Source organism: Leptonychotes weddellii, chromosome 16 (assembly GCF_054177405.1).
Source record: "Leptonychotes weddellii isolate Sample4059 chromosome 16, ASM5417740v2, whole genome shotgun sequence".
NCBI lineage: Eukaryota > Metazoa > Chordata > Mammalia > Carnivora > Phocidae > Leptonychotes > Leptonychotes weddellii.
This window is the reverse complement of record NC_138384.1, coordinates 35476512-35504443: the sequence shown is the minus strand read 5'-3', so window position 1 is coordinate 35504443 and position 27932 is coordinate 35476512. Positions and strand designations below refer to the sequence as shown.

At 43.4% G+C, this 27932-nt stretch overlaps 1 protein-coding gene and 1 long non-coding RNA gene across 9 annotated transcripts in view; both read right to left on the bottom strand.

Moving 5' to 3' along the window:
* Positions 1 to 16224, bottom strand: part of DPY19L3 (dpy-19 like C-mannosyltransferase 3) — a 73067-nt gene extending 56843 nt beyond the window's left edge. For 2 of the 8 annotated variants that reach the window (XM_031034085.2, XM_081806670.1), the window contains exon 1: positions 10845 to 10909. Coding sequence is in view for 5 of the 8 variants with exons in the window: in XM_081806666.1 (XP_081662792.1) it covers positions 10845 to 10978; positions 14162 to 14264 (237 nt within the window). In the remaining 3 variants the exon portion in view is untranslated. Of the gene's footprint in view, positions 1 to 10844; positions 10979 to 14161; positions 14304 to 14618; positions 14718 to 15273; positions 15418 to 16002 lie in introns of those variants that run through there. The other 6 variants (XM_081806666.1, XM_081806667.1, XR_014140884.1 and 3 more) reach the window with 6 other exon arrangements.
* LOC145717567 (uncharacterized) lies at positions 1569 to 3962 on the bottom strand. Its single transcript, XR_014140885.1, has 2 exons — positions 2000 to 3962; positions 1569 to 1790 (listed from the first exon to the last, which is right to left on the bottom strand). It is a non-coding gene; the product is annotated as an uncharacterized LOC145717567 (long non-coding RNA).
* Positions 16225 to 27932: the final 11708 nt, after the last annotated feature.

Below are 27932 nucleotides of genomic sequence, written 5' to 3'. Positions count from 1 at the left end.
GATGAATGGATAAAGAAGATGTGGTCCATATATACAATGGAATATTACTCAGCCATCAGAAAGGATGAATACCCAACTTTTACATCAACATGGATGGGACTGGAGGAGATTATGCTAAGTGAAATAAGTCAAGCAGAGAAAGTCAATTATCATATGGTTTCACTTATTTGTGGAACATAAGGAATAGCATGGAGGACATAAGGAGAAGGAAGGGAAAAATGAAGGGGGGGAAATCGGAGGGAGAGATGAACCATGAGAGACTATGGACTCCGAGAAACAAACTGAGGGTTTTAGAGGGGAGGGTGGTGGGGGGATAGGTTAGCCTGGTGATGGATATTAAGGAGGGCACATATTGAATAGAGCACTGGGTGTTATACGAAAACAATGAATCATGGAACACTACATCAAAAACTAATGATGTACTGTATGGTGACTAACATAATAAAATAAAATTTAAAAAAAGAAAAAAAAGAACAAGCCAAGACTATGCACTATCACACTGTGATAAGGAAATACTGTCTGTAGTTTTGGATGTGAGATTTTTCTCTATGGCTTAACATATGAACATTTTAGTTAATGTTCTGCGGATATTTGAAAAGAACATACATTCTGTCTTTAGATATTTATAGATTAGAACTCTTATTTATTATTTTCCCTAGGTCTTCTATATTCTTATTTTTGACCACTTTTTTTTTTTTATGAACTGAGAAAGAATTAAAACCCAGTATTAATGTGTTTCTCTATTTTTTGTATTTCCTGTGGTTTTTGCTTTATAAATATTGGTAAGTTATCTGACACATGGATAGTCCTATCTGTGGTTGGCATCTTTATTACTGAAAAATTGCCCTTCTTCGCTTCATTTAACACTTTCTGTCTAAGACTTTCTTTCCCCCCTTTGGGGAAATATTTCAGCAAGTCCTTATCCACCTTTGGACTAATCCTTCTAAGGAACTCTGTTCTGGGAGAATCTTATGCATATAGTACGGGATTTGGATTTTGCTTTACGACAGAGTTTTTATCAGGTGACTAAAGCAGACAGATTTATTTATACAAAAGTATTTTGACATATCTGTGTTAATACACGTTTATCACATTTTTTGTTATCCTTTAGAATAAATCCTTTACTATACGGCCTGTGTCTGCGTGTGTGTGTGCGTCTGTGTGTATGTATGTCTTTTAATTTGAAAGGTTTATGTTTTTGTTCTAGGAGTTACCTTTATAACTTTGAAGGATAACTTAATTCTCTATTTCTACAGATAGTATCTATTGAGTTCCTATAATAAGTAATGATAATCTCATGAAATTTATAGTTCTTCCCTGCCCCATTTTACTTGATAATACTTTTCTTGGAATTTTCTTTTACATACACTACACTTTTTTTTTTTTTTAAGATTTTATTTATTTGACAGAGAGAGACACAGCGAGAGAGGGAACACAAGCAGGGGGAGTGGGAGAGGGAGAAGCAGGCTTCCCGCGTAGCAGGGAGCCCGATGTGGGGCGCGATCCCAGGACCCTGGGATCATGACCTGAGCCAAAGGCAGACGCTTAACGACTGAGCCACCCAGGCGCCCTACACATCTGTTTCTTGACTACGTATTTAAGTAGGCTCCACACCCAGCGTGGAGCCCAGCATGGGGCTTGAACTCACGACCCTGAGATCAAGAGTTAGACATTTAACCATCTGAGCCAGCCAGATGCCCCTTGACTTTTCATTTTGAAATGAAACTTGACTTCTATCTATAAAAAATAAAGAAATGGATTCCTCCGTCTTTTACCTTCTCTTTTCTTACCTTTTTTTTTTTTTTTTTTAAAGATTTTATTTGACAGAGAGAGAGACAGCGAGAGAGGGAACACAAGCAGGGGGAGTGGGAGAGTGAGAAGCAGGCTTCCTGCAGAGTAGGGAGCCCGATGTGGGGCTCGATCCCAGGACCCTGGGATCATGACCTGAGCTGAAGGCAGACGCTTAACGACTGAGCCACCCAGGTGCTCCTTTTCTTACCTCTTCTAACTTATTATTACATTGTTATTCTGTTACTATTTCATAGTATAACACTGCTAGGTGTTACCACATTGTTTACATCATATGTATTTTGTTTTATAACTATTTAGTGATAGTTCTACAGTTAAATGTATTTGCACCTCAGGGGTAGTCTTTCTGCCATTGTTTTGCCTTTTCTCTCTCAACTGGGTAAAGTTTTCCCTCTACCAATTTCTTCAGGTGTTCTTAAAAAATACATTTCTCAGAATCAAAACAATTTGTATGGTGCTTTATACATGATAGAATGACCAGATTAAAATGGAACACCTGGGTGGTTCAGTCAGTTAAGTGTCTGCCTTTGGCTCAGGTTGTGATCCCAGGGTCCTGGGATCGAGTCCTACATCAGGCTCCCTGATCAGCGGGGAGCCTGCTTCTACCTCTGCCTGCAGCTCCCCCTGCTTGTGCGTGCTCTCTCTGACAAATAAATAAAATCTTTTAAAAAAATAAAATATATAAACCACATTCTCTTATGTGAGTCTTCTGCAGCATCATTCCAGGTCTTTAAGCATTAAATGTTACCATGGAGAAGTTGGAAGCCAGACTGACTTCTCTTATAGGTAAAGCGATCTTTGGTTTGGATGTCCAGGGGTTCCTTACTATTGAAGCCCAGCCATTTCACAGAACTATACCCAGCTAATGATTTTTCTAGGCCAAGTTTTCCTTTCCTGCGGCCCATTGTGCCCCGTCAATTTGTAGATTCAAGTCATCTTTCATTTTTCAAAAGTTTTCTTGAATCATGTCTTTAAACGTGATTCTCCCTTGTTTCATCGTTTTGGTTCTCTTCTGTTGGGACAAATTATGCATGTTTGCTATTGTCTTCCTTACCTGTCAGTTTCTCTCTACTATTTTAACTGTACTAATTTCATTTCGTTTTGTTTTCTTTTATCAGTGCAACATTTCTTATTCTATGCCTTCTGCAGATTCCAATCTTCTATGTGTTGCTTCCAACATCATTGTGCTTTCTGTTATGGTTTTATCTTTTAATTCCACTTCTTGCCTAAGTTCTGCCAGCTCATGTTTCATTTCCTTTTGTTATCTTCCTGTATGTCCTTGAAGATGGTCTATACCTTCTTACACCCCTGCTTTGAATTCATCTTCTATGGTGGCAAATGCTTATTATATTAGTTTTTTAATGTGACATGTCTGGTCACAATCTTCATGTCTCTGCTATAAATTGTTTCTGGTGACTACTCTTCTTCATCTATCATCTGTTCCTGTTTTTCTCTTCCTTTTTTTTCTTGCAGTTTCATTGTACAGATCCTGTGCTAGTTCCTTTCCAGTTGTGAGCCATTTCTGAATATGTCAAGTTCTTACCAAAATCAGCTACTTGCAGGAAGTTTATGTGGGGGAGAGGCCAGGGTCACCAGGCAGGCCAGCAAGAATTTTCCTTTTGATACAGCGTGGTTTATAAGAGTGAGCTCTTTAGTCTTTTCCTCATTTTAGTCAACCAAGACTGGCAGCCTCAGAGCTGTTCAACATGCAAGTTTTCTCCCTTTATCCTGGTCTTCTTAAACGCCGCTTTTACAAAAATGGCTTGTCTCTGTGATTACTCCCTTCAGCCTGCCTAGCTTACCAGAGAGTCTCCAGGAAAGCTTCCGTCATTACTGCACACATCTGGCCCCATGGTTCTCCACAGGACACCTCAGTCTCACCCCTCAGGGTATGCCAGCAACCTCGGAGAAGTAGGCTTTGGTGACTTCCTCTAAAATCTGCAGCTCTGAGAGTCCCCCCCACTTCCCACACCCCTCTGAGTTTCCCTGGGTTTGGCGGCCCTCCCTCACACATTGTGGTTCCAGATCATAGACCTTTCTTAGTTTCATCAAGGATGGAAAATGACTACCTGTTTTTCATTTTCCTTAATTGCTTTGAGGTAATTCTAAAAAGATGAAGGAACCGACATCTCTACACTACCACTTTAAAACAAGAACTAGGGCGCCTGGGTGGCTCAGTTGGTTAAGCGACTGCTTTCGGCTCAGGTCATGATCCTGGAGTCCCTGGATCGAGTCCCGCATCAGGCTCCCTGCTCGGCGGGGAGCCTGCTTCTCCCTCTGACCCTCCCCCCTCTCATGTGCTCTCTCTCTCTCATTCTCTCTGTCTCAAATAAATAAATAAAATCTTTAAAAAAAAAAAAAACAAGAACTAATAAGCAATTTGAGGGGTTTAACTACACAATTAGGAACAATTTACCCCAAGTTGGGGAGCATAGAAATAGTGAAATAACTAAGAGTATAAAAATTTCAAAAATATTAAATTATATAAACATAATCATTTACATAATAATTGTGAAAGTTAATATAAATATGTAACTACATATGGGAAAAGCGTATGATGTAACATCAGATAAATCTGATTATAAAAAGTATATTGGAGGGGCGTCTGGGTGGCTCAGTCGATTAAGCATCTGACTTATTTCGGCTCAGGTCTTGATCTCAGGGAGTCATAAATATGTAAAATATATACACATACAGGATGAAGCATGGAAGAGAAAAACAAAAACTGGTTTTTGTTAAGGGTAATGAGTACTGAGTAATGTTTTTTTATTTAAAGTTTTTATTGTTACGGTATAGTTTGTAATAAGTAACACAACACGTGTTCAAAAAATAAAAAGAATCATGCTATATATATTTTTACTCTAGCATCGACTAAACACAAGTCACTAAAAATGCACTGACTAGCACCCTACTTGCCAGTACTAACTATATCCTATCCCTGAAGGCCAGCTCCAAAAGCTGTATCCCTCTGCTCTCGTTCCAGCCCAGATCTTTTTATAGCAGCTGTTGTCCCCATCTCCCCTCTCTCCTGCTTATATCGCTTCCCTCACCTGTAGAGGTTAACTTGACTCCAAACAGACCACTGTTATTCAGCACTGATGATGTGCTGGGCACCATAAGGGTAGCACAGCAAGTAAGAGCATTGGCTTTGAACCCTTTTAGTGTGTTTTGTTTATAATAAAGGGCAGCAAAAAAGCACGTTGCATTTAAAGGACAATTTAGAATTAAAATATTTGGGCTTTGGAGATAGCCAGATTAAATAAAATGTTTAAATTGTACCTAAAACAGTGCTAAGCACACAGCAGACATTCAATAAGGAGAAGGGGGGGCGCACCTGGATGGCTCAGTCAGTTAAGCGTCTGCCTTCAGCTCAGGTCATGGTCTTGGGGTCCTGGGATCGAGCCTCGAGTCTGGCTCCTTGCTTAGTGGGGAGTCTGCTTCCCCCTCTGCTTCTGCCCCTCCCCGCTGCTCATGCTCTGTTTCTCTCTCTAATAAATAAATAAAAATCTTTTAAAAAAATGAGAAAGGGGAATCGTCTTGCACTGTTGGTGGGAATGCAAACTGGTGCAGCCACTCGGGAAAACAGTATGGAGGTTCCTCAAAAAGTTAAGAAGAGAGCTACCCTACTATCCAGCAATTGCACTACTAGGTATTTACCCAAAGGATACAAAAATACTAATTCTAAGGGATACATGCACCCTGATGTTTACAGCAGCACTATCTACAATAGCCATATTATGGAAAGAACCTTAATGTCTATCGACTGGTGAATGGATAAAGATGTGGTGTATATATACAATGGAATATTACTCAGCCATCAAAAAGAATGAAATCTTGGGGTGCCTGGGTGGCTCAGTCTGTTAAGCATCTGCCTTCGGCTCAGGTCATGATCCTGGAATCCTGGAATCAAGCCCAGCGTTGGGCTCCCTGCTTAGCAGAGAGTCTGCTTCTTCCTCTTTCTCTGCCCTTCCCCCAGTCATGCTCTGTCTCACTCTCAAATAAATAAAAATCTTTAAAAAAATAATAAAATTATAAAAGAAAGAATGAAATCTTGACATTTGCAATGACATGGATGGAGCCAGAGTGTATAATGGTAAGCAAAATAAGTCAGTCAGAGAAAGACCAATACCCTATGATTTCAGTCACATGTGGAATTTAAGAAACAAAACAAATGATCACAGGGGGAAAAAGAGAGGCAAACCAAGAAACAGACTCTTAACTGTAGAGAACAAACTGATGGTTACCAGAGGGGAGGTGGCTGAGGGGATGGGTGAAGTAGGTGATGGGGATTAAGGAGGGCACTTATTGTGATGAGCACTGGGTGATGTATAGAAGTGATGAAGCACTAACTGTACACCTGAAACTAATATTATACTGCATTTTAACTGGAATTTAAATAGAAACTAAAACTAAACTAAAAAATATGCTAAGAAAGGATAGTATATACACATTTTCTATGACCATTTAAACCAACATCTTCAACTTTCAAGTTGCTCCCTGGTCCAGAGTTCCCACATGCAAATACTAACATTGTTAAGATTAGCAACTAACATTTAAAGTTATCATTCTGAATGCATAAACTCAGTGTATGATTTGTCTATTTTGGAAGCAATGTTTTTACTCTGAATAATTACAACTAATTCAAAGTATTCAGAGAAGATCAAAGTATTTTCATAAAAAACAGTCTAGCAATTTTGGTAAGTTATAACCCATAAGTACAAAAGGAAAACAGATTTACACTTCTCAAATATTCCCATAATCCCCCAATATGAAAATGGTATAAATTAAGGAGTAAATTTCTGAAGGCGTATAAACTCTGAAAATGAGCTTTCCCTTTGGCTGACTAACGTCTCTGATCACTAATGGCTATCATTTTCATTGGTTTATTCACAGAAAATGTATACACATTTTAAAATTAAGTAAAATGTAAAATTTAGTTCCTCAGTTGCAATAGCCACATCTCAAGTGTTTAACAGCTACATTTGGCTAGTGGTTGCTACACTGAACAGTGCAGAAATAGATCATTTCCTTCACTGCAGAAAGTTTCATTGGATAGCACTGGGTTTTCCTAAGAGGAAAAATAAACCAAGCGCCTATGCAGAGGTATCGTCAGGTTTGAGTATTTGAAACATCTGAGGATTCCTCTTGTGATACAGAGGGAAAAAAAAATTCTGTGCTACAAGCTATTGCTTGAATAAAGAGAAAAAAATTCTGTAAGACTGAGCTCAACTGTACGTTTCAGGGGGCGGGGGTGTTGGTGGAAAGAAACCTGTTAGATTTGAGGATGTTCCTGTTTTATAGCTTCTCCCAGATGGTATCTGAGGCATAGACAGAAACTAGCCTAGGGTCTCTTTCTCACTCTGCACACTCCTCAAACATTCTTGCCCACACGTCTACAAGCTGGTAATATGAAAATGTCCATTTCCAACACAGATGGATCTCCTGCCTCCAGATCCATGAATCCAGCTCCCTTTACTCTCCCTCTCTCTCCTTGGACTGTTTCAAAAGTGACTCATAACGTATCCAAACAAGGATGTATCATTTGCTGTCTTGCTGTCCCCTGGAAAGAATTTGGCTGGCCTCTGTCCCCAGTTCCTGGGAGAGAGCCAGTAAATCCTCGAATTTCTCAAGTGAGAACAGTGTCTTTGTTCACAGTGGGTTCCTCAGGACGACACTTGATAGTCTGTTCTAAGGAGATGACTCAGGATGGGGGCTGACCAAGCCAGAAAGACCAGCCGTGTGCTCAGAGGGTTGGGGCTTGGAGCCAGCTGATACTGGCCCAACCCCCGGGGAGGAGAGGGAGATTGGAGAATGAATTCAACACTGGCCAATGATTCCATCAGTCATACCTACATAATGAAACTCCAGTCAAAGCTCTGGACACCAGAGCTCAGGTGAGCTTCCTTGGTTGGCAATGTTCAACACATCGTCATACATCAAGGTGCCTAACTCCACAGGGAAAGGACAAGGGAAAGCCTGAGTTTGGGGTCCTCTTTCAATGAGTCTCTGCCTTTGGCTGGTTCTGATTTATATCTGTCCTAATAAAACTGTAATCATAAGTGTAAGGCTCTCCTGAGTTCTGTGAGGCATTCTAGGGAATTACTGAACCTGAGGGGATAGTGGGTATCGCCAAGTTTATAGTCTACTTGTAGTCAGAAGTGAGGGTAGCCTGAGGACCCCCAAACTTGTTAAGTGGTGTCAAAAGTGAGAGCAGTTTTGTGGCACACTGTGCCCTTAACCTGTCAAGTTCAGCTTAACTCTGGGTAGGTGGTGACAGAAGCTCTTGCACTCTAGATCTGTTCCTCCCACAGGGTTCATTATCACAGTGGATGGCATATCCACCCATCTATTCAGCTGCTAATGGGAGAAAGCAGATCATCACTGATGATTCTTCCTTCTCACTCACCATCCACACAAATGATGAATCGCTCCATCCTTCCTAAGCTCTGACTGTCTACTTCTCTCCAGCAGGATCCAGTCTTTTCTTCTCTGGTTCTATTCTCCTCTTTGCTTATAAGATTCTGGCCCCACGTGCCTTCTCTCTGATACTCAACTAGACAGGTTTTGTCCTACACAAGGGCCTTTTCACTTGTTGTTCCCTCTGCTTAGGAGACTTTCACAGACTTAGCTTGCCTGGTTCCTTCCTAGGATGTAAGTACTGATGTAGGTCTTGTCTTCAAAATGGTCTGCTTTCCCTCCCAATTTCAAGTAGCCTCCCAATAACTAGGTCACCACACTGTCTGGTTTCCACCATAATACACTTATTTTTTCCCTCCTCATCAGAATTCAGTTCCATATCCGATTCAAAGGCTATAATTCTTAGGGCCTGAATCTGTGCCTGGCACACATAAAACATGCATTTATTGACATTCAGGTACTATTGAATCCACTGAGTTGGATTTTCTTGGTGGTTTCCTCTCACTTTAGTGTTACCCTCTTCAAATCCACTCTCCACACTGTAGCCGGAGCCATCTTTCTCAAACAAGATGATGACATTGCTGTTCCTTCATGACCTGGCCTCTGTTTACCATCCCAGTACATGCTCTCCCCATCTACTCGCCAGCCAGGCCGAACTACTGCCAACACCTTGAACGCTCTCAACGCTCTTGCCTCTTGAAGTTCCTGTACACGTCCCTCCCCTAGGACATTCATCTTTCCTCCCCAGTTTGTCTGGTTAACCCTTCTCATCCTTCAGGTCTCCTTAACCATTACTTCCTCTAGAAAACCTTCCCTAATCTTCCAGAACCGGGTTGGGCTACCCCTGCTCTGCGCTCCCGCAATACTCTATCCTACCCCATCAATGTACTGACTTTAGACGGGCTGTCGCTGTCCGCCTACTTGCCTATACCCTCCAGAGAGTAAACCCCTGAAGGCTGGGGCCTGGTTTTAGTTGGCAGTGTTGCTACTGGGCACCGCACCTGCTGGCATCCTACAGTGCTCAACACGTATGTACAGAATTAGCGTATTACACTGGAGAGTCTGCTGGCAAATTCATTAGTCTTCGTTACTCTCTCCATGTTCTCCACAGTGTTTAGATCAATGCTACCACGGAAGAGGCGCTCAATAAATACTGAGTAAAAGTACAATGCCTCTCTAACCTGGCGAGATTGAAGAGAAAAATCAAGGGTGCTCAGGCTTCTTAATGATGGGGTGTATTTATTTGAGGTTATTAGCAAGGCCACTTAAAAACTTTAAAGAGCTAAAATTACAGCTTGAAAATAAGTTATGTGATCTGTTTCAGCATCTTCTCCTTACTACAGAGTTACTAGCATTTAGTTTCAGCCATATGCCCACACAGGGATATTTCAGTCTTTATTCAAAATACTTGTGTGGATAAAAAAGTATTACATTGTTTAGTTCTAAGAAATCTGTTTATAAGCACTCCATTTTAAAAAGATAAAAGTGAGTAGAATTTTTCTTGACAAGAAAAACTACCCACTGTCCGTGAAGGGTAAGAATTATTCTTTGTACCATGATAATCTGTATGAAGGTATATACACACTACACCTATAGAGTAATAGGACAGGTTTTTAAAATAAACATACAAGAAGTTATTCCTATAAATTAAAGTTGTCATTCAAAGTAGTCTCTCCTTTGGAGACTCATTCCAATAATGGAACCAAAGCTCAAAATACTTTGGGAAAACTCTGAGAACTGTTTCAGATTCTGCACAGACTTTTAAAAATATTCACAGAGGTGATAAATATTTGACCTTTTCAAAGTGAATTTTACCTTTACCAGCAACTAGTCACTAGGAGCCACAGTAAATACGGTCAAAGATCATAACATTTTGGATCAAAAACAAAGTATATTTCGATGAAAAGTACTGGCGATGTGTGAGTTTCCTTGCATAAGTGATACTTGTTCCGAAAACAATGGCAAATTAAAAGACGCCTAGAAATGTTTAAAAAGAGAAAACAGAGAACAAGGAAATTGGGGTTTAAGAAGTCACAGACCCTCCTGAGAACGTGATGAAAATCATGACTCCCTTCCTCAGAAAACCAGTGGCTCCCCGCCCTCTCAGCACTGCATCTATGACTAGAAAGGTATGAACACACTGCGGTCATCTGTGGATCTATGGTTTACAGCACTGGCTTCTGATTTCTTTTTTACTGTACCGAACAGAAAAAAAACGTATACTGTGATCTGGTTTGTACATACATACCTATAATTAATAGTTACACAAATACCTCTCAACCCTAGCGTATGTGATAATACTCTCTCCCATCTTATTTTAACTAAGAAAAACGTTACTCATGTTTTACTGTGCCAATTTCACAATGTACAGGTTGAAAAATACTGGTTTACAGTATCTGCCGTGTAACTGGAGCAAGTTAATGAAAATGAGAAAACTCACTGATTACAAAAATTCTGATGCAATTTTAAACTAACGAAGTCTTTTTACGCTACAGCCAAGCCTTTTAAGAGATTAGATTCTTTATGGCAAAACTGCATTATCTTGGTCATTCATCTATATGGTTAACTACTGGAGATACTGATGAGTAAATCATACAACAGTCATAGGAACCTCATACCTTAATATTAGAAAACCACAAATCGTTTTCATGTAAAGTGGCCAGGTAGACAGATGTTAGAAGTCCAATGCAAAGGGCAATGGTTCCACCAACCGTAAATGACAGAAGATTCCACAACCTTCTAGTGGTACAACCTTTTAGAAAAACAAAACAAATAGCTAAGTGAGTAAAGAATGTAGAATTTACTAGTTCTACTTCAGCCTATCAGGTATGCTAAGTTCCAGCTGACTGTCACTGCTGAAGCTTTCCTTATTCCCAGGAGACACTCAGAGGGGCTCCTTTCTGTGATTCTGGAGACCTGTTTTCATACTTTACTACAGTTTTTATGCGACTGTATCTAATTGTTCACTTGTCCATTTTGCCAGACAGCGTGAGCTTTTGGAGGACAAGCAAGTTATCTTATTCATTTTTTATGTAGGGTCTGTGTTTGGCATAGTTCAATAACTGTAGTTTACCTATGAAATTCGGAGGAGTAAATGGGTTGCATGTCTAGGATAAAAAAAGTCTCTGTGATGGTCTACATATAATTTGTTGTTTATTCATTAAAAGCTACCAAAAAACTTGACAACTTAAAATCCAAAAACCCATCAGGGGAGAAAAACCCATCACAACTCAAGTTAAAGGACACATAAACTAGGAAAAAGTATTTATAGCACATATAAGAAAGTTTAAGTATCCTTAATACGGGATGAACACTTTCAGGATTAAAAAAATAAGTATTTCAGTTGGAAAAGATTAAACATACGAGTAGGCAAAGTACAAAAGAAAAAGACGGCCAATAATAGACAAAAATATTCACATTCATCAGTATTAAAGAAATGCAAATTGGGGCACCTGAGTGGCTCAGTGGCTTGAGCATCTGATCTTCCACTCAGGTTTCAGGGTTTTGAGACTGAGCCCTATGTTGGGCTCTGTGCTGGCCCTTAAGCCTGCTTGGGATTTGTCTCCCCCTCTCCCTTTGCCCTCCTCCCTCCCCGGCCCACATTCTCTCTCTCTCTCCCTCTCTCTCTCTCTCGTTCTCTCTCTCAAAAAAGAGAAATGCAAATTAAAACGATGAGCTATAACTTTTTAGATGTTGGCCAATTTGATAGCTTAAAAATGCTAACACTGTTTTAATAAGGGTACAAAATACGAGGATTTCTCAAGCACTGCTGGTGGAAGAGTAACTTGGTAATTCTGTGGAATGCAACATGGCAGTAAGTAGTAAAAAGCTACCCAAATGAGCATACTATTTGACCAATAATTCTAAATCCAGGCATATACCCCAAAGAAATAAAAGTTTTAAATAAACATTTGGCCACAAGTATATTTATCATAGTTCTGTTTATATAGGTAAAAGGTTAAAAACCATCTAAATATTCAACAAGGAATTAAATTATGCTATAGCCACACAACTACTACATTGATAACATTTTTTTTTTTTTAAAGATTTTATTTATTTATTTGAGAGAGAGAATGAGATAGAGAGCATGAGAGGGAGGAGGGTCAGAGAGAGAAGCAGACTCCCTGCCAAGCAGGGAGCCCGATGCACGACTCGATGCCGGGACTCCAGGATCATGACCTGAGCCGAAGGCAGTCGCTTAACCAACTGAGCCACCCAGGTGCCCCATTGATAACATTTTTAAAATACATTGACTGGGATCGAGTCCCACATCGGGCTCCCTGCTCGGTGGGAAGCCTGCTTCTCCCTCTCCCACTCCCCCTGCTTGTGTTCCTGCTCTCACTATCTCTCTCTCTGTCAAATAAATAAATAAAATCTTAAAAAAAAAAAAATACATTGACTGACTTATGATATGTTTGTAACATAATAAAAGAAATGTAGCAAGTTATAAAACAGCTGGGATCTCAATTTTGTAAAACCACATCTGAATGCAGAGACATTTAGACAGCAAGATCAAGTTTCATGGGTGGAAGTCTAAGGATGGATTTGTTTGTGGGAGTATTTTTTCCTTCTTTCTTTCTTTTTTTTTTTTTGCTTTTCTTTAGTTTTAAGGGTTTTTTTCTGACATGAATAAATAAATGCTGCTTCAGTAAAATGAAAAATCCTCAAAATTATGTTTTAATATAAAAAAGCAAACTTGGGGCACCTGTGTGGCTCAGTCGTTTAAGCATCTGCCTTCAGCTCAGGTCATGATCCCAGAGTCCTGGGTTGAGACCCAAGTCAGGCTCCCTGCTCAGTGGGGGGCCTGCTTCTCCCTCTCCTCCCAGCTCATGTTCTATCTCTCTCTCAAATAATTTTTTTAAAAAAATCTTTAAAAAATAAATAATAAACAAAAAAGCAAACTTGAAGTTACACTGTTTAAGTCTTTAGAAAGTACTCTGTCTTGTCCAAAATTGCTAACAGCGGAGTTGGATGGCATGACTTCTCAATACAGATTAATTTTATTTTATAAAACTGTTCCCCCAAATTACTTTACTTGTTCTGGCTGATAAGAATTAACATAGCTGCTGGGTGCCTGGGTGGATCAGTTGGTTATGCAACTGCCTTCGGCTCAGGTCATGACCCTTGAGTCCTGGGATTAAGTTCCACATGGGGCTCCCTGCTCAGCATGGAGTCTGCTTCTTCCTCTGACCTTCCCCCCTCTCATGCTCTCTCTTTCTCTCTCTCAAATAAATAAATAAAATCTTGAAAAAAAAAAAGAATTAACATAGCTGCCATTAAGGTAAATTCTGTCGATATCCAAAATGGTTGATAGACATGGAATTTTTTCATGCTTATTTTTAAAAACCTTGACCACGCTTAGTTAAGAAAGCAACTCTGGAGTCAGGAAGTTGGTAATTAATATTTGATGTACAGCTTAGCAAGAGTCTTTAGCATTATATAAACAACTCACCAAATTCTGACCATCCTCCCTCCCCAAACCAAAGGAGAAAATTTCAGGAATTCATATAAAGAATAAAAAAAAATGTTTGATTCATTTTTCAATACCTTAATGAAATGAGAAAGTCTCCCAAGGTAAGGGTGTCTAGAGTGAACAGAATATACAAACCCAGAAAAATTAGAAACAGACTAAACTCTGAACTGTGGGGGAAAGCATTACTTTCGAAAGTCAAAGACTGGCAAAACCAGAACCTACTGAACACACAGCTGAGAAACAAGGGGTTCTAATCAGAGCTGTTTCACCTTTTATGTGATCATAACTGAAACGCCAGTATTATCAAATTGCAATCAAATAATTTGTCGAACTAAAACATCAGGGTATTAGATCAAGTCTCAACTGTTAGGTCTCACCAAATTCTTATCCTATTGGAGAGTGATATTTTAATATGCAGAAATAAAAGCAATCCCAAATGCTGCTTTAATTTAAATCACCTACCAGATGGCAATTTATTTTCCAACTTCACATTTGCTTCTTGTGCTGCATAATCCTCAGAAACTTCTGTGGTTTTCACTCCTTTTCTTTGCCTGATGGATATCATGGTGTCAAAGACTTACATGCATTGTTCTTCCAACCACTCCTACAAAACGACAGAAAAGTAAACTCCCTGTCCATATGCCAGTGCCCTCTCCGCAACACACCCTGTGCTCATCTGTGCTTAAGTGACTTGAAGCCTTGTCCCTGACTTAGCATGCCCTCCCACTTTCCCATCTTAACCAGCCTTCAAAGTTACTGTGAAGACACAACACAAATATTTACTTAATACATCCCAACAAGAATTATGAATACAGGTGGGCATCCCAGACAAGCCCCTGCCCTTCTTCCAAGAAGCCTTCCTGTCTGTGGTTGTGCCAGCGGCCGCTGATCTTTCTCCTTCCTGAGCCACTGCAGTTACCTTGCAATTGGTCACATAATTATGCAGTTCTGGATCATGTTCTACAGTTCCGTACCACGGGAAGAGGTATTCAGTAGTAAATCTGTTGGAAGTCGGATTCTGAAGAAGTGAAATATTGTTTTGTCTCAGGTATCTGAATTTTAATACCGATGTTCTTTAAAAACAATTCATACTGGAAGCTTTAGGAATACGCCTCAGTGGTGATGGCAGCGGGGGTGTGCCAATCAGGGCAGCCTGCTATCCCAGGGAGCAAAAGTGGGAGTAAAGGCAGGGTGCAGAAGCCTGGTTTGGAAGCAGCGAGTGGGAGGCGAGGGAGTGGTGGCAGTGAGAAAGCTGGCTACAGTCCTCCGGAACATCTTGCTTCACTCCTCTGAATAATGAACAGCGTTTTACTAATTACTATGAAATATGACCAGGTGCCGGGCACCATTGTTTGGGCAGTTTATCAATTCCTAAACAACTTGCTTTATAGAAAGAACCAACCAACCAACATTATACAATTTATTCGTTCGTTCAGTCATTCATACAAAAAAAAAAAAGTGAGACGCAAAAACAGTTAAGTACAATGAAAATGGAGAACCTGTAGCAGCGAGGGAGGAAAAAGGAGTACAGGCAAAAAGTCATACTGCTGTAGATGGGCTCATCCCCCACTCACCTTATCCTAGAATCATGCCCTTTCTAAGGGCTCGGGAGGAGTTGTAAATATCCCACAGCGGATACACTCTAACAAGTTAGGACAGAAGGGCAACAAATATTTTCGTGCCAACTCTGTGTCAGGCAACTGTGATAATCGCACGAACTACGAAACAAAAGTTTCCCCACCAAATGAAAGGGAATGCCATCTTAAACACTGGAAAAGGGAGATGAAAGCGACGCTTGTCCTCTACTCCGAGGCGCCAGCACGCCCCGAGTGTCCCGGGCGCTGCAGGGCACGTCACTCAGCATCCTACCGCACCCCAGCCCCACAGCTCTGGGTGTCCCCAGCGGACGCCGAGGGGCCGGCGGCGGCCGCCCAAGTTAGGGGACTTGCTCTGGTTGGGTAGAGTCGCGCGGCCGCCGAGGCCGGCACTGACTAGGCCGGCGCGGCCGGAGCGAGAAGTGGCCGGCGAACGCGGCCCCGCCCTCGGCAAACTTCCTCACTCCCGACCTGCCGCCCCCGGCCCCGCAGTTCGCGCCGAGCAAGCGTGTGCCACGTCCCCCACCCGGGCGCCCCCAGACGCCCCGGGGCCCGGACCGCGCCCCCCGACTGCGCGGCGGGGCGGCCCGCGGGCTCCCGGTGGTCGCGGCGCATTCGGCGGAACGCCGGACACCCGCGGCCCACAGCCGAAGCCTCGCGCCCGCGTGTCCCCTCGCGCCGCCAGCGGCCCGACACGCAGCCACAGACCTGCGGCCTCAGGCGTCCTGGCGCGCGGCTCCGGGCGGGGAAGGAGGCCGGCCGCCGGCCGGCCGGGGGGGCGCCGAGGGCCGCGGGGGCGGGGCCGCAGGACGGCCCGCAACGCGCCCCGAGGACAGAGAGGACCAGACAGCGGCCACCGGGCAGCTGCGGAGCTTCGCGCGACAACCGAGAAATGGGGAACCGGGGGGCGTCCGCGGCCCCGAGGAAGGGGCGCGCCGGGGAGGCCGGGCCGCCGCGGCCGCACCCATAGGTCCCGGGAGCCGTCCGTCAGCGCGAGCCCCCGCCCCTTCCCGGGGCGCCCCGCCCCGTCTCGTGCGGCGCCTGCCGGAAGGAAGCAGCGCATTTCCGCTCGTTGCGCCGGCCCCGCCCTCCGCGTCCCGCCGCGGAGACCGCGGAGCTCCCGGCCCCCCGACCCCCCGACCCGCAGTGCGAATGTTGAGCCTCCGAGGCTGCTCTCGGCCCCGCAGGCTAACGCCGTTCCCAGGCCAGAGCGAGAGGTGGCGGCTCAGGGGGAGGAGGAACCCGGCTCCGAGGGGGGGTCGCTTCAGGTCTGGCGGTGGCCCCACTGAGACCCCCAGGGTTGAGAGTGGGGCGCGCCTTGGGTCGCGGAAAGCTCTTGCTTGCGCCCGTGGCCGCTTGTTACCCCCCCGTGCTGGTGGATGCGGGGGACTTGGTAAAGGCCGCGCGGACCGAAGCAGGCCGACCCCTCCGGCCTCTCCCCGCCTCCCGCGTCGCTCGGCCCGGCGCGCCCCTTCCCGGGTCTCGGCCGCCCCCCAGGCCCCGCTGCCCGCTGGCGTGCGCTGGGGAGGCGTTTGCTGACTGCCTGTGAGAGCACCCGGGGATACCTTCGCCTCTCCCAAGACTCCCCCCTAGTGTTGGGGTGGGGGCGGCGCGCTCGTTCCTTAATCTCGCCTTCAAGCATACGCTTGTCTTGCTCTCCAAACTAGAGTGTAAGCCTTTTTTGAGGGCAGGTACTGTGCTCTTACCTGGGTTTCCTTCTCGTACTTCACTCTGCGAAGAACGGTAGATGAAGCCTTTTGTCAGCAGGTGCTCAGACCACGTGTTTAATTGATTTTTCTTAAGGGATGGTCTGGTCGTCTGGGTCTTCCACCTGTGAAAAGACTGTCTGTCTTTCTCGTTCCAAGACGAAATTGCTTCATCCAGGAAGCCTTTCCCGGTCACCCCTGTTGGGTATTTTCTCCTCCTTCCTGTGTCTGTTGCTATTAATAACAAGCCCACATTCTGTGCAAATGGATTGAGGTATCTGCTGGGTGGCTTTAAGAAAAATAAGTAGTTAGGTGTCTTTTCAGATGGCATTTGTCATGTTTTAACTTGATTGTTGGTGTCTTTGGTGTTACGGATTGGAGAGCAGGGATTATTTTTGAAATCCGTCTCTTTCATGTTTAGATGCCTTACATAAAACACGTTTGGGTCCTTAATAAATACATATGTGAATTGATTCTTCAATAAAATTTTTCCCTTTTTGTATATAGGGTTTTGTCTAAAACTGTGTCACTCTGGGGAAGATTGTGTCTGTGGTGCAATGTACATCCTCTGAGTAAAGGAAGTAGTACTCATTAGCAGCTGCTTGGTTTAATATCATGAAATGGCTTTACCAGCAAGATAAAGCTTTGAGACTTATAAAAAGTAGGCATCCACTGCTGAGAGTTAAGTCTTCAGAGCGAATATGTCAATTAAGAAGGAGTCCTTCTCTGTGATAGAGTAACCATGAGGTGATGGATAGCAAGTAGTAGGCCCTGCCCTCCGTGAGCGCTAGTCACGGACTGACTGCAGTGGTATATGGGGATACTTCTGGTTTGCATTACGTTTTGAGATCCAAATGGATTTCTCTCTCTTGGGGCCAGCAGTCATTAAGCTGTGATGCTCTAGAATGGTGCAGTTCAGACTGTGGTCTTGGGGAACTGTGGCATCACTGTCACCATCGCCGGGGAGGTTGTTAGAAACGCACATTATTAGATCCTGCCCCAGACCTACTGAATCATAATCTGTAGGGGCAGGCCCGAATAATCTGTTTCAAGACCTCCATGTGAGCCTGTGCTCAGTGAAGTTTGAGAGCCTTGCTATTCCAGATGGCTGTGGGCTAGGAGCATCAGTATCACCTGGAACTTTCTTAGAAACACGATCTCAGGCCCTCCCCAAGACCTACTGAGCAAGAATCTGTGTTTTCATATAATCCCCAGGTTATTTGTATGTACACCACACTTTGAGAAGCACCACACCAGAAGTCATCAATGCTGTTCACATCCTTCCCAGAAAAGTATTCTGTCTTGGGACTGAGGGAGAAAACTCTCTGTCTCTACTGTCTTTTTCTTAGCTGATGTACAATGTTTGTTCTAAGTTGCTTGGCTTAGTATGACCACTCTGGATCACCACTATCTTCTGTGACCGTAGACTCTCCTGGCGTTCCTCCTGTCTACCTCTCATTCCTTTTCAGTCTCTTGTAAACTCTTCCTTTTAAAAGCAACGATTCTCTGGCTCATGGCTGCCAGTTTCCACCGATATCCTGATGGCTCATGAGTTTTTATGCCCAGGCATAGCTCCTGACCTCCAGGTCCCATGGAGCCTCTGCCTATTCGACATTTCCATGTGTGCAGGCATCCCCAACTCAACTTGTTAAAAAATAAATTTTCTAAACCCCAAACCTGTTTTTCATCCCCTGTGCCCAATCACCTAATCGTTCAAGTCAAAACCCTAGGAGCCAAATGTGGTTCCCCTCATCGTGTAATCCATGTATCTAAACACTGAGTCCTGTTGGACTTGTCCCTAGATATCTCAGAACTTGCCTGACTTTTCTCCTCTTCTGTTGCCACCGCCCTCATCCGAGTTACCATTCCTTGTCAGGATCATTTTAACGGCCTCCTAGCTGACGGCCTAACCTCCATCCTTACCCCCTTGTCCTTGTCCACTCAGTCCACCCTCCATGTAATAACCAGAGTTACCTTACTGAAATAGAACTCTGCTGGTGGCTTTGTGGCTTTATATAAAAATCAAGCTCTTTCACACAGCTTGGAATGATTGCCATGAATCAGCTTCCATTTACCTCTCCAGCCTCATCTCTACTTCCTATTGGTAAATTTCTTTCAAGGTTTTTGCAGGTGTCTCCTTGCACTCTCTTTATCTGACTTCCCTGCTATTCAGCCTTTGAACTTCAGCTTCAATGATCCTTGCTGCTGGTGTTTATACCCGCATAGACTCCCCTCATACTGAATTGTAGTTGTTCTGTGTGATTGATAGGATACCGTGGAAATGACGTTGTAGGGCTTAAAAGACATCCCAGTTTCAGCCTTAGCCTCTCTTGGATTGCTCACTTCGGGGCCCCCAGCCACCGTGTTGTGAGGACACTCAAGAAACAGCCAGTGGAGAAGGCCACCTGGGCTGCACCCAGCCTCTGGCCAGCAACGAGCACCACCTTGGAGGAGGGTCTGCCAGCTCCAGGTCAGCCTTCAGATAACTGCAGCCTCAGGAGAGATCCTGAGCCAGAAATGCCCATCTGTGCCACTCCCGAATATCTGACACACAAACAGTAAGGATAATAAATGTTTATTGTGGTTTTGAGTTTGGGGGTAATTTTTATTACACAATGATAGGTAATCAATCCATTAATATTCCTCCATGTAGATGTATCATAGTTTTATTTAACTGTTCCCCTCTGGTTGGACATAATAGGCTGTTACAAGCAACGCTATAGAATTCTCTTATATTTATGTAATTCTTATGTATCCTTATATTTATGTAATTCTTTAGGACATATTTCAGGAAACAGAATTGCTAGAAGTCCTATTTGAAATGATAATGAACACTGGCAAACGACATCCCCAAAAGGTTAACGATTCTATTACTCTACCCTTCCACCGATGTGTATTACACCCTTGCCAACAATGGATATTTTTAATCTTTGCCAATCTTACGTGACAAATGAGTGATCACTTGAAATGCTCTGTGTGAGGTGGAGACAGTTGTGTCAGGGGTTTATTGGCTGTTTGTGGTTCTTTTTCTAGGATTTGTCTTTTTGTGTTCTTTGACCAGTCATGGATTTGATGTTGATAGGAAGGGACAGATTACGGAGATCAGCCTTTAGTTCTATGCCCTGCAGATATTTCCTCATTCTCGAATGCCTCGTCAGGCGTCTCGCTACATAGCAATTTTCCATTTTTATGTTGTCGAATCTATCTTTCCTTTAGAGCTTCTGGGTTTTTCCGTCATGCTTAGGAAAACCGTTCCCATTGTAAGATTGTAAAATTTTAAAAATACTTCGTTCAAGTTTTTAAAAATATGGCATCTTTTTAATATGGGGCGAGATGGGGATCTGACATAATTTCTTTCTAGCTGGTTGGTCAGCTGCTTCAACATTATTTTTCTATTGCTTTGAATTACCTGTATCACACCCTAATCCCTGTATGTATATGGCCTATTTGTTAACTCACTACTATGTTTAAGTGACTTAAAAAAGGAGCTCTATACAACAGTTCTACGCATTTGTATTTACTGTTTCTTTTAGAAAGCTTTGATACTTGCGAGAACAAGTGCCCCTTTATTATACTTCTTTTTTTTTAAATTTTATTTATTCATTTGAGAGAGAGAGACAAAGAGCACAAGCAGGAGGAGAGGCAGAGAGAGAGGGAGAAGCAGACTCCCCGCTGAGCAGGGAGCCCGACGTGGGGCTCGATCCCAGGACCCTGAGATCATGACCTGAGCCAAGGGCAGACGCTTAACTATCTGAGCTACCCAGGCACCCCTATTATACTTCTTTTAAACACGTCTTGGCAAGTTTTGCATATTTACTTGCCCAAATGAACTTTATAATCTTTTAACAGTTTTTTCTTTCTTTCTTTTTTTGCTTGTTCATTTTTTTTCTTCCAAATTTTTATTTAAATTCTAGTTAACGTATAGTGTAATATTGGTTTCAGGAGTAGAATTAAGTGACTCATCACTTACATACAACACCCAGTGCTTATCATAAGTATCCTCCTTAATACCCATCACCTATTTAGCCCATCCCCCCAGCCACCTCCCCTCCAGCAACCCTCAGTTTGTTCTCTATAGTTAAGTCTGTTTTCTGGTTTGTCTCTCTCTCTCTGTTTTTTTCTATGCCCTATGTTCATCTGTTTTGTTTCTTAAATTCCACATAGAGTGAAATCTATGGTATTTGTCTTTCTCTGACTTATTTCACTTAGCATAATACCATCTAGCTCCAACCACGTTGTTGCAAATGGCAAGATTTCATTCTTTTTGATGGCTGAGTAATATTCTATTGTATGTATGTGTATATATATATATATATACCACATCTTCTTTATTCATTCATCAGTTGATGGACATTTGGGCTCTTTCCATAGTTTGGCTATTGTTGATAATGGTGCTAAAAACACCAGGGTGCATGTACCTCTTTGAATCTGTATTTTTGTATTCTTTGGGTAAATACCTAGTAGTGCCGTTGCTGGATCACAGGGTAGTTCTATTTTTAACTTCTTGAGGAACCTCCATACCGTTTTCCAGAGTGGCTGCACCAGTTTGCATTCCCACCAACATGTAAGAGGGTTCCCCTTTTTCTGCATCCTCGCCAACACCTGTCGTTTCCTGTGTTGTTGATTTTAGCCATTCTGACAGTTGTGAGGTGATATCTCATCGTGGTTTTGATTTGTATTTCCCTGATGATGAGTGATGTTGAGCATCTTTTCATGTGCCTGTTGGCCATCTGGATGTCTTCTTTGGGAAAATGTCTGTTCATGTCTTCTGCCCATTTCTTAACTGGATTATTTTTCTTTATTTTAAAAAAATTTTTTTAAAGATTTTATTTACTTGTCAGAGAGAGAGAGAGAGCAAGCAAGCACAAGCAGGGGGAGCAAGAGACAGAGGGAGAAGCAGGCTCTCCGCCAAGGAGGGAGCCGAATGTGGCACTCGATCCTAGGACCCTGGGATTATGACCTGAGCCGAAGGCAGATGCTTAACCGACTGAGCCACCCAGGCATCCCTGGATTATTTGTTTTTTGGGTGTTGAGTTTGGTAAGTTCTTCATAGATTTTAGAAGTATCCAAATCAGATGCTGGATGTACCCTTTATCAGATATGTCATTTGCAAATATTTCTCCCATTCTGTAGGCCTCCTTTTAGTTTTGTTGATTGTTTTCTTTGCTTTGCAGAAGCTTTTTATCTTGATGAAGCTCCAATAGTTCATTTTTGCTTTTGTTCCCCTTGCCTCTGGCTACATATCTAGTAAGAAGTTATTATGGCCAAGGTCAAAGAGGTTGCTGCCTGTGTTCTCCTCTAGGGTTTTGATGGTTTCCTGTGTCACATTTAGGTCTTTCATCCATTTTGAGTTTATTTTTGTGTATGGTGTAAGAAAATGGTCTAGTTTCATTCTGCATGTTGCTCTCCAGTTTTCCCAGCACCATTTGTTGAAGAGACTTTTTTCCATTGGATATTCTTTCCCGCTTTGTCAAAGATTAGTTGACCATAGAGTTGTGGGTCCATTATTCTGTTCCATTGATCTATGTGTCTGTTTTTATGCCAGTACCATACTGTCTTAATGACCACAGCTTTGCAATATAGCTTGAAGTTCCGAATCATGATGCCTCCAGCTTTACTTTTCTTATCTAGGATTGTTTTGGCTATTCTGGGTCTTTTGTGGTTCCATACAAATTTTAGGATTGTTTGTTCTAGCTCTGTCAAAAATGCTGTTGGTATTTTGGTAGGGATTGCATTAAATGTGTAGATTGCTTTGGGTAGTATAGACATTTTAGCAATGTCTGTTCTTCCAATCCATGAGCATGGAATGTTTTTCCATTTCTTTGTGTCCTCTTCAATTTCTTTCATAAGTGTTCTGTAGTTTTTAGAGTAGAGATGTTTTACCTCTTTGGTTAGGTTTATTCCTAGGTATCTTATTGTTTTTGGTGCAGTTGTAAATGGGATCAGTCCCTTGGTTTCTTTTTCTGCTGCATCATTATTGGTTATTTACAGTTTTCAACAAAGAATCCATGGAGGTTTTTAGTAGCATTGTATAAAATGCATAGAAACGTTTGGGCGAAGTGAGATCTTTCTAATACTGGGTATTCTTTTATAGGAACATGTATTCAGTTGAAGACAGTTTGGCCAGCCACCTATGTTTTTCTAACAGTGCTTTCATCCAATTCATATTTTTCTACAAGGGTTGACTTTTCAAGTGTCTTGATAAAAGAGCAGACTTTTTGCTCTCATACCTTTATCGGATAAAAATTGTATATACATACATATATTTAGCTAAAGTAAATACAGATGGAAATGCTAGTATGTTCTGTGTGCATTCCACTGGATTGTTTTATACATCCTTGTGTAAGACTCACACGAGAGACCACAGAGACAGGCCATGCCTACAGCGCTCCTCTGAGCCTGGCTTGGCGTGCTTCGTCTTTGGGAACCATTGCTGAGTCCAAGGGAACGTTTCCTCAGTGCTTACAGATCATTACAGAGTTGCACAGGAATTGACCTGACACTGGAGTTCTTCCCTCCTTTAAGACATTTGTCAATATAGGGGCGCCTGGGTAACTAGGTTGGTTAGGCCTCTGACTCTTGATTTTGCCTCAGGTTATGGGATCCAGCCCCAGGACAGGTGCCATGCCATGCTGGGCGTGGAGCCTGCTTACAATTCTCTCTCTCCCTCTCCCTCTGCCTCTGCCTCCACCCCCCATCCCGCTTGTGCACACATAGGGCACTCTTTCTATTTCTAAAAAAAAAAAAAAAATGAAGATATTTGTCAGTATATGGCTCCTTCCCTGTGTGATTCTTTAGAAAGGCATTATGAAATATTGTTAGTATTGATTTGTTTTTTCCTTTGATCAACTTTGTACTAACTAGATTTGTAGTGGTTTAAACAGTGAAATTCAGGGGCGCCTGAATTCAGCTGGCTCAGTTGGTAGAGCATGTGACTCTTGATCTGGGGGTTGTGAGTTCAAGCTGCGTGTTGGGTGTGGAGGCTCCTTAAAATAAAAAATAAAATAAAATAGTGAAACTCATAGGCAGATCAGCATAAGTGCGCAATTATCCGACTCTTAAAGTTAATAGTACTTTAGCATTACCAGTTTTGTTTCATTTTCCTTCTTAATACCTGCTACTCATACCTCTCCTTGTCTCTTGTTCCCACCGATACCTTCTTTTTTCATTTCCATGGTTAGAATAACCATTGAACTTATATATTTTAAATGAGGACATGAGGGGCACCTGGGTGGCTCAGATGGTGAAGCGTCTGCCTTCGGCCCAGGTCATGATCCCAGGGTCCTGGGATCGAGCCCCACATTGGGCTCCTGGCTCAGTGGGGATCCTGCTTCTCCCTGTCCCTCTGCCTCTCTCCCTGCTCATGTTCTCTCTCTCTCTCTCTTTCTCTCTGTGTCTCTTTGTCTCAAATGAATAAATAAAATCTTTAAAAAAAAATGAGGACATGAATAGTCAAGTTATTCAATTAAAGCAGATGGTGATGCTTTATCATATGAGCTTTTTGCCAAATGTGATGATTCCTAGATGTTGGCTGTTCTAGTCCACAGACCAGTGGCCTTGGCTGGTCTTCGCAGTTTGTCCCTTTGGACTGCTCTAATGTCATTCCCTGCAACAGGCCTAAAACACAACAGGTGTCTAAACTCCTAGAAGTACACATTTCCTACCAACGGTTGCCAAAGCGTATTGTCTGGCTTGGGAGTTTTTTTCCATAGGAAGAAGTAGGACTTTGAGCCAGAAATGTATATGTTTCTAACACTCTCAAACTAAGTTATTTTATCCTGCCTTAAATTATGGCTAATCTAGCACTGGGCTGGATTCGTCACTAAGTATTCCTCTGCAACCCTCCTGAGTCCCCCATGAGCACTGGTAAGCCAGCCGGAAGGACTCCTTCTGTGTAAGAATTCACAGGTGTGGCCGCAGCTCTCCAGGCCTGCCAGGCAGGGCTCACGCGACCCCCGGCAGCTGGGTGGACCGTGTACTGGGTGAATTCAGTACTTTAGTGATCCCCACACGATGGGGGAGCAGATACAGCCCCCTCGGAGACGTTTTTACTCAAAATCTTTTGATGACCTTTTGAATTTTCAGTCTGGATATCAGAAAACAGTTTGTAGGTATCTTACTCTCTCGACAATGATCATCAACCAGGTCATTTATATAAAGGCCTGCCCTCTCCATGGTAATATTCCCCCTGACAGGGAGGAAACTGGTCTTGGGGGTTGAAAAAAATCTTACTCTTTTTATGTATCAAGCACAGATCTACAGTATATCTAAGGTATTCAAGTTTCAGGGACTGGGGGCGCTGATTAGAGAAAAAAGATCCTTAGGGGGTGACAATGAAAAAAAAAGGTTGAGACACTGATATGGGTTAAATTTCGGTGGCCGGAGCCCTGCCCACAACCTGGAGGTATGCTTTTCCCTTTCCTGGATTTTCTCTATACACAGAAGGGGGCCGGTGGGTGGGGGGCTGCTAGAAATGATGGCTGAGGATTCAGTATTAATCAGGATACGGGTTGGATTGCTGAAGCCACACCTCAGAAAACAGTGGCTTCAACAAGACATTTATTTCTGTCATGGAAGCAACGCAGCTCCACAGTGTCAGCGACCCCGGGTCTGTGGCAGGGCTCTGCTCTCCCCAGGATGTCACACTTGTTCCTGCAGTCAGCGTGGGCTCGTCACCATGGTCACAAAACAGACAGTAGGAAACAGAAGGGAAGGGGAGGGAGCTCAACCCAGTAGTTTCAGGTCACTTCTGCGCACACCCCATTAGCCTTCATGTGGTCACATGGCCTCACCTAGCCGCTAGGGAGATGGGGAAGCCGGCTAGCCATGTGGGTCCATCTAGAAACCCTCCAGCCGTGGGAGAGAGTGGGTGTCACAGCCCACGTGGGAAGTACTTTCTGCCACGGGGCGAGGTTGAACATGCGCTGGTTCGTGCACAGCATTAGTCTCGTCTCTGATGGTCACAAACTCCGGGAGCACCGGCAGTAGAGAATCCTTCTCGAAAGCTAGAGCGTGGGAATGGCTCACAACCATGAAGCAGAACCAAAGTAACTCATAGTTAACGTGTATTTTGAAGGGTCCCAACTCGATCCGAAGGATACCTGATTGTCGAATTGGCTTCTAAATGAGGATTCCCTAGCTGTTAGTCCCCCCGGCGGCCCCTGCTTTATGGAAACCCATAGATTTCTTTTTTTTTTTAAACCAGAAATTTGATCTTATGGGGATAGGTTTTACCAGAAGAGCTCACTTGGGGGCATTAGGAACAGTCAGTTTGAATTACTTAAAAAATTACTTTAGGGGCGCCTGGGTGGCTCAGTCGTTAAGTGTCTGCCTTCGGCTCAGGTCATGATCCCAGGGTCCTGGGATCGAGTCCCACATTGGGCTCCCTGCCCCGCGGGAAGCCTGCTTCTCCCTCTCCCACTCCCCCTGCTTGTGTTCCCTCTCTCGCTGTGTCTCTCTCTGTCAAATAAATAAAAAATCTTTAAAAAAAAATTACTTAAAAAAATTAGTAGATGTTTGTTAAGTATTTGAGTAAATCAGTTGAAAGGTGCTACAGGTCACTGTATAGGTAAGATTTCGTGTCTTCTTGGAATTTCAGACACAAACCCCAAGGGGTGTCTAATAACAAGGTATGGGTGTAGCTAGAATTTCATTCTGCATCTCTGCTTAAGACAAAATGAGTATCATCGTTTTAAGGTTTTAATTGGAAATCATGCCCTTTGTATCTCAAATATCCTTTTGTTTTGTAAGGGGTAACTCATACCTGGAAACACGGCTCCTTAAGCTTTTATTCTGTTTATTCTTTTTTTTTTTTTAAGATTTTATTTATTTATTTGAGACAGAATGAGAGAGAGAGAGAGAGAGAGAGAGCACATGAGAGGGGGGAGTGTCAGAGGAAGAAGCAAGCTCGCTGCCGAGCAGGGAGCCCGATGCGGGACTCGATCCCGGGACTCCAGGATCATGACCTGAGCCGAAGGCAGTCGCTTAACCAACTGAGCCACCCAGGCGCCCTATTCTGTTTATTCTTAAGAGTGAGTTAGACCAGCGGATAACCAGCGGATAACGCTTAAACACAAACGCCGTTTGGTTTCTTCCCTGCCCCTTCTGTCACTTTCCCACCAGATCATAACCCCCCTTGGTGGAACGAGCACTGCTGGGCCCTGGGCCCTGAGGACAGACCCCCAGGGGAAGAGGCTGCGCTTCAGAACCGGGACTGCCCTCGTGTCACAGTCCCGCAGCTGGAACCGCCCCGGGAGATGGGGGGACACTGACTTAGGTGTGAGGGCCTTGCACGGTCTGAGGCAGGACGGGTCTCCTCATCCCCAAGAACCTCCGTCCCCCCAGACGGTCCAGCGCATGCGCTCGCTCCCATACAGTTATTGGCTGATGATGCGGAGCGCACACAGCCCTAAGTCCGATCCACTCTCCTTGGGCCGAAGGGTCGCCAACGCTGCCAGCTCCCCGGCTCATTGAGGGAAGGGGTCGGTCTCCGGTCCTTAATGGCACTTGATAGGTGTGAGAAAAAGATTATATGAACTTAACGCGACGGCCACAGAGTGATGTTCTAACACTTTCTCTTGGACTGTTACCTTTTTATTTTCATAATAAAAATTATGATTTTTATAATTTTGAGTATCCTGCCTCAAAACACAAGCCAGCAGGGTTCCTAGGTTCCTTTCCAAGGTTGTAACAAGAATCTTTGCTACTGTGATTTCTAAGGGCAAGCTTCGTCTCCAACCCCCCTCACAGTTAATGCGCCCACCGAAGCTCCTAGACGGCCAGGCCCTGTCTTCGTGCGGTTACTAATCTTCACAACCGCCCTGCGAGGCTTCAGTAGTACCCTCTGTTCTACTGATGAAGAAGCGGGGCCTCAAGAAAGCTAGAATGCCCTCCTCAAGGTCACATGGCTTCGAACCCAGTTGTGTCCAGAAC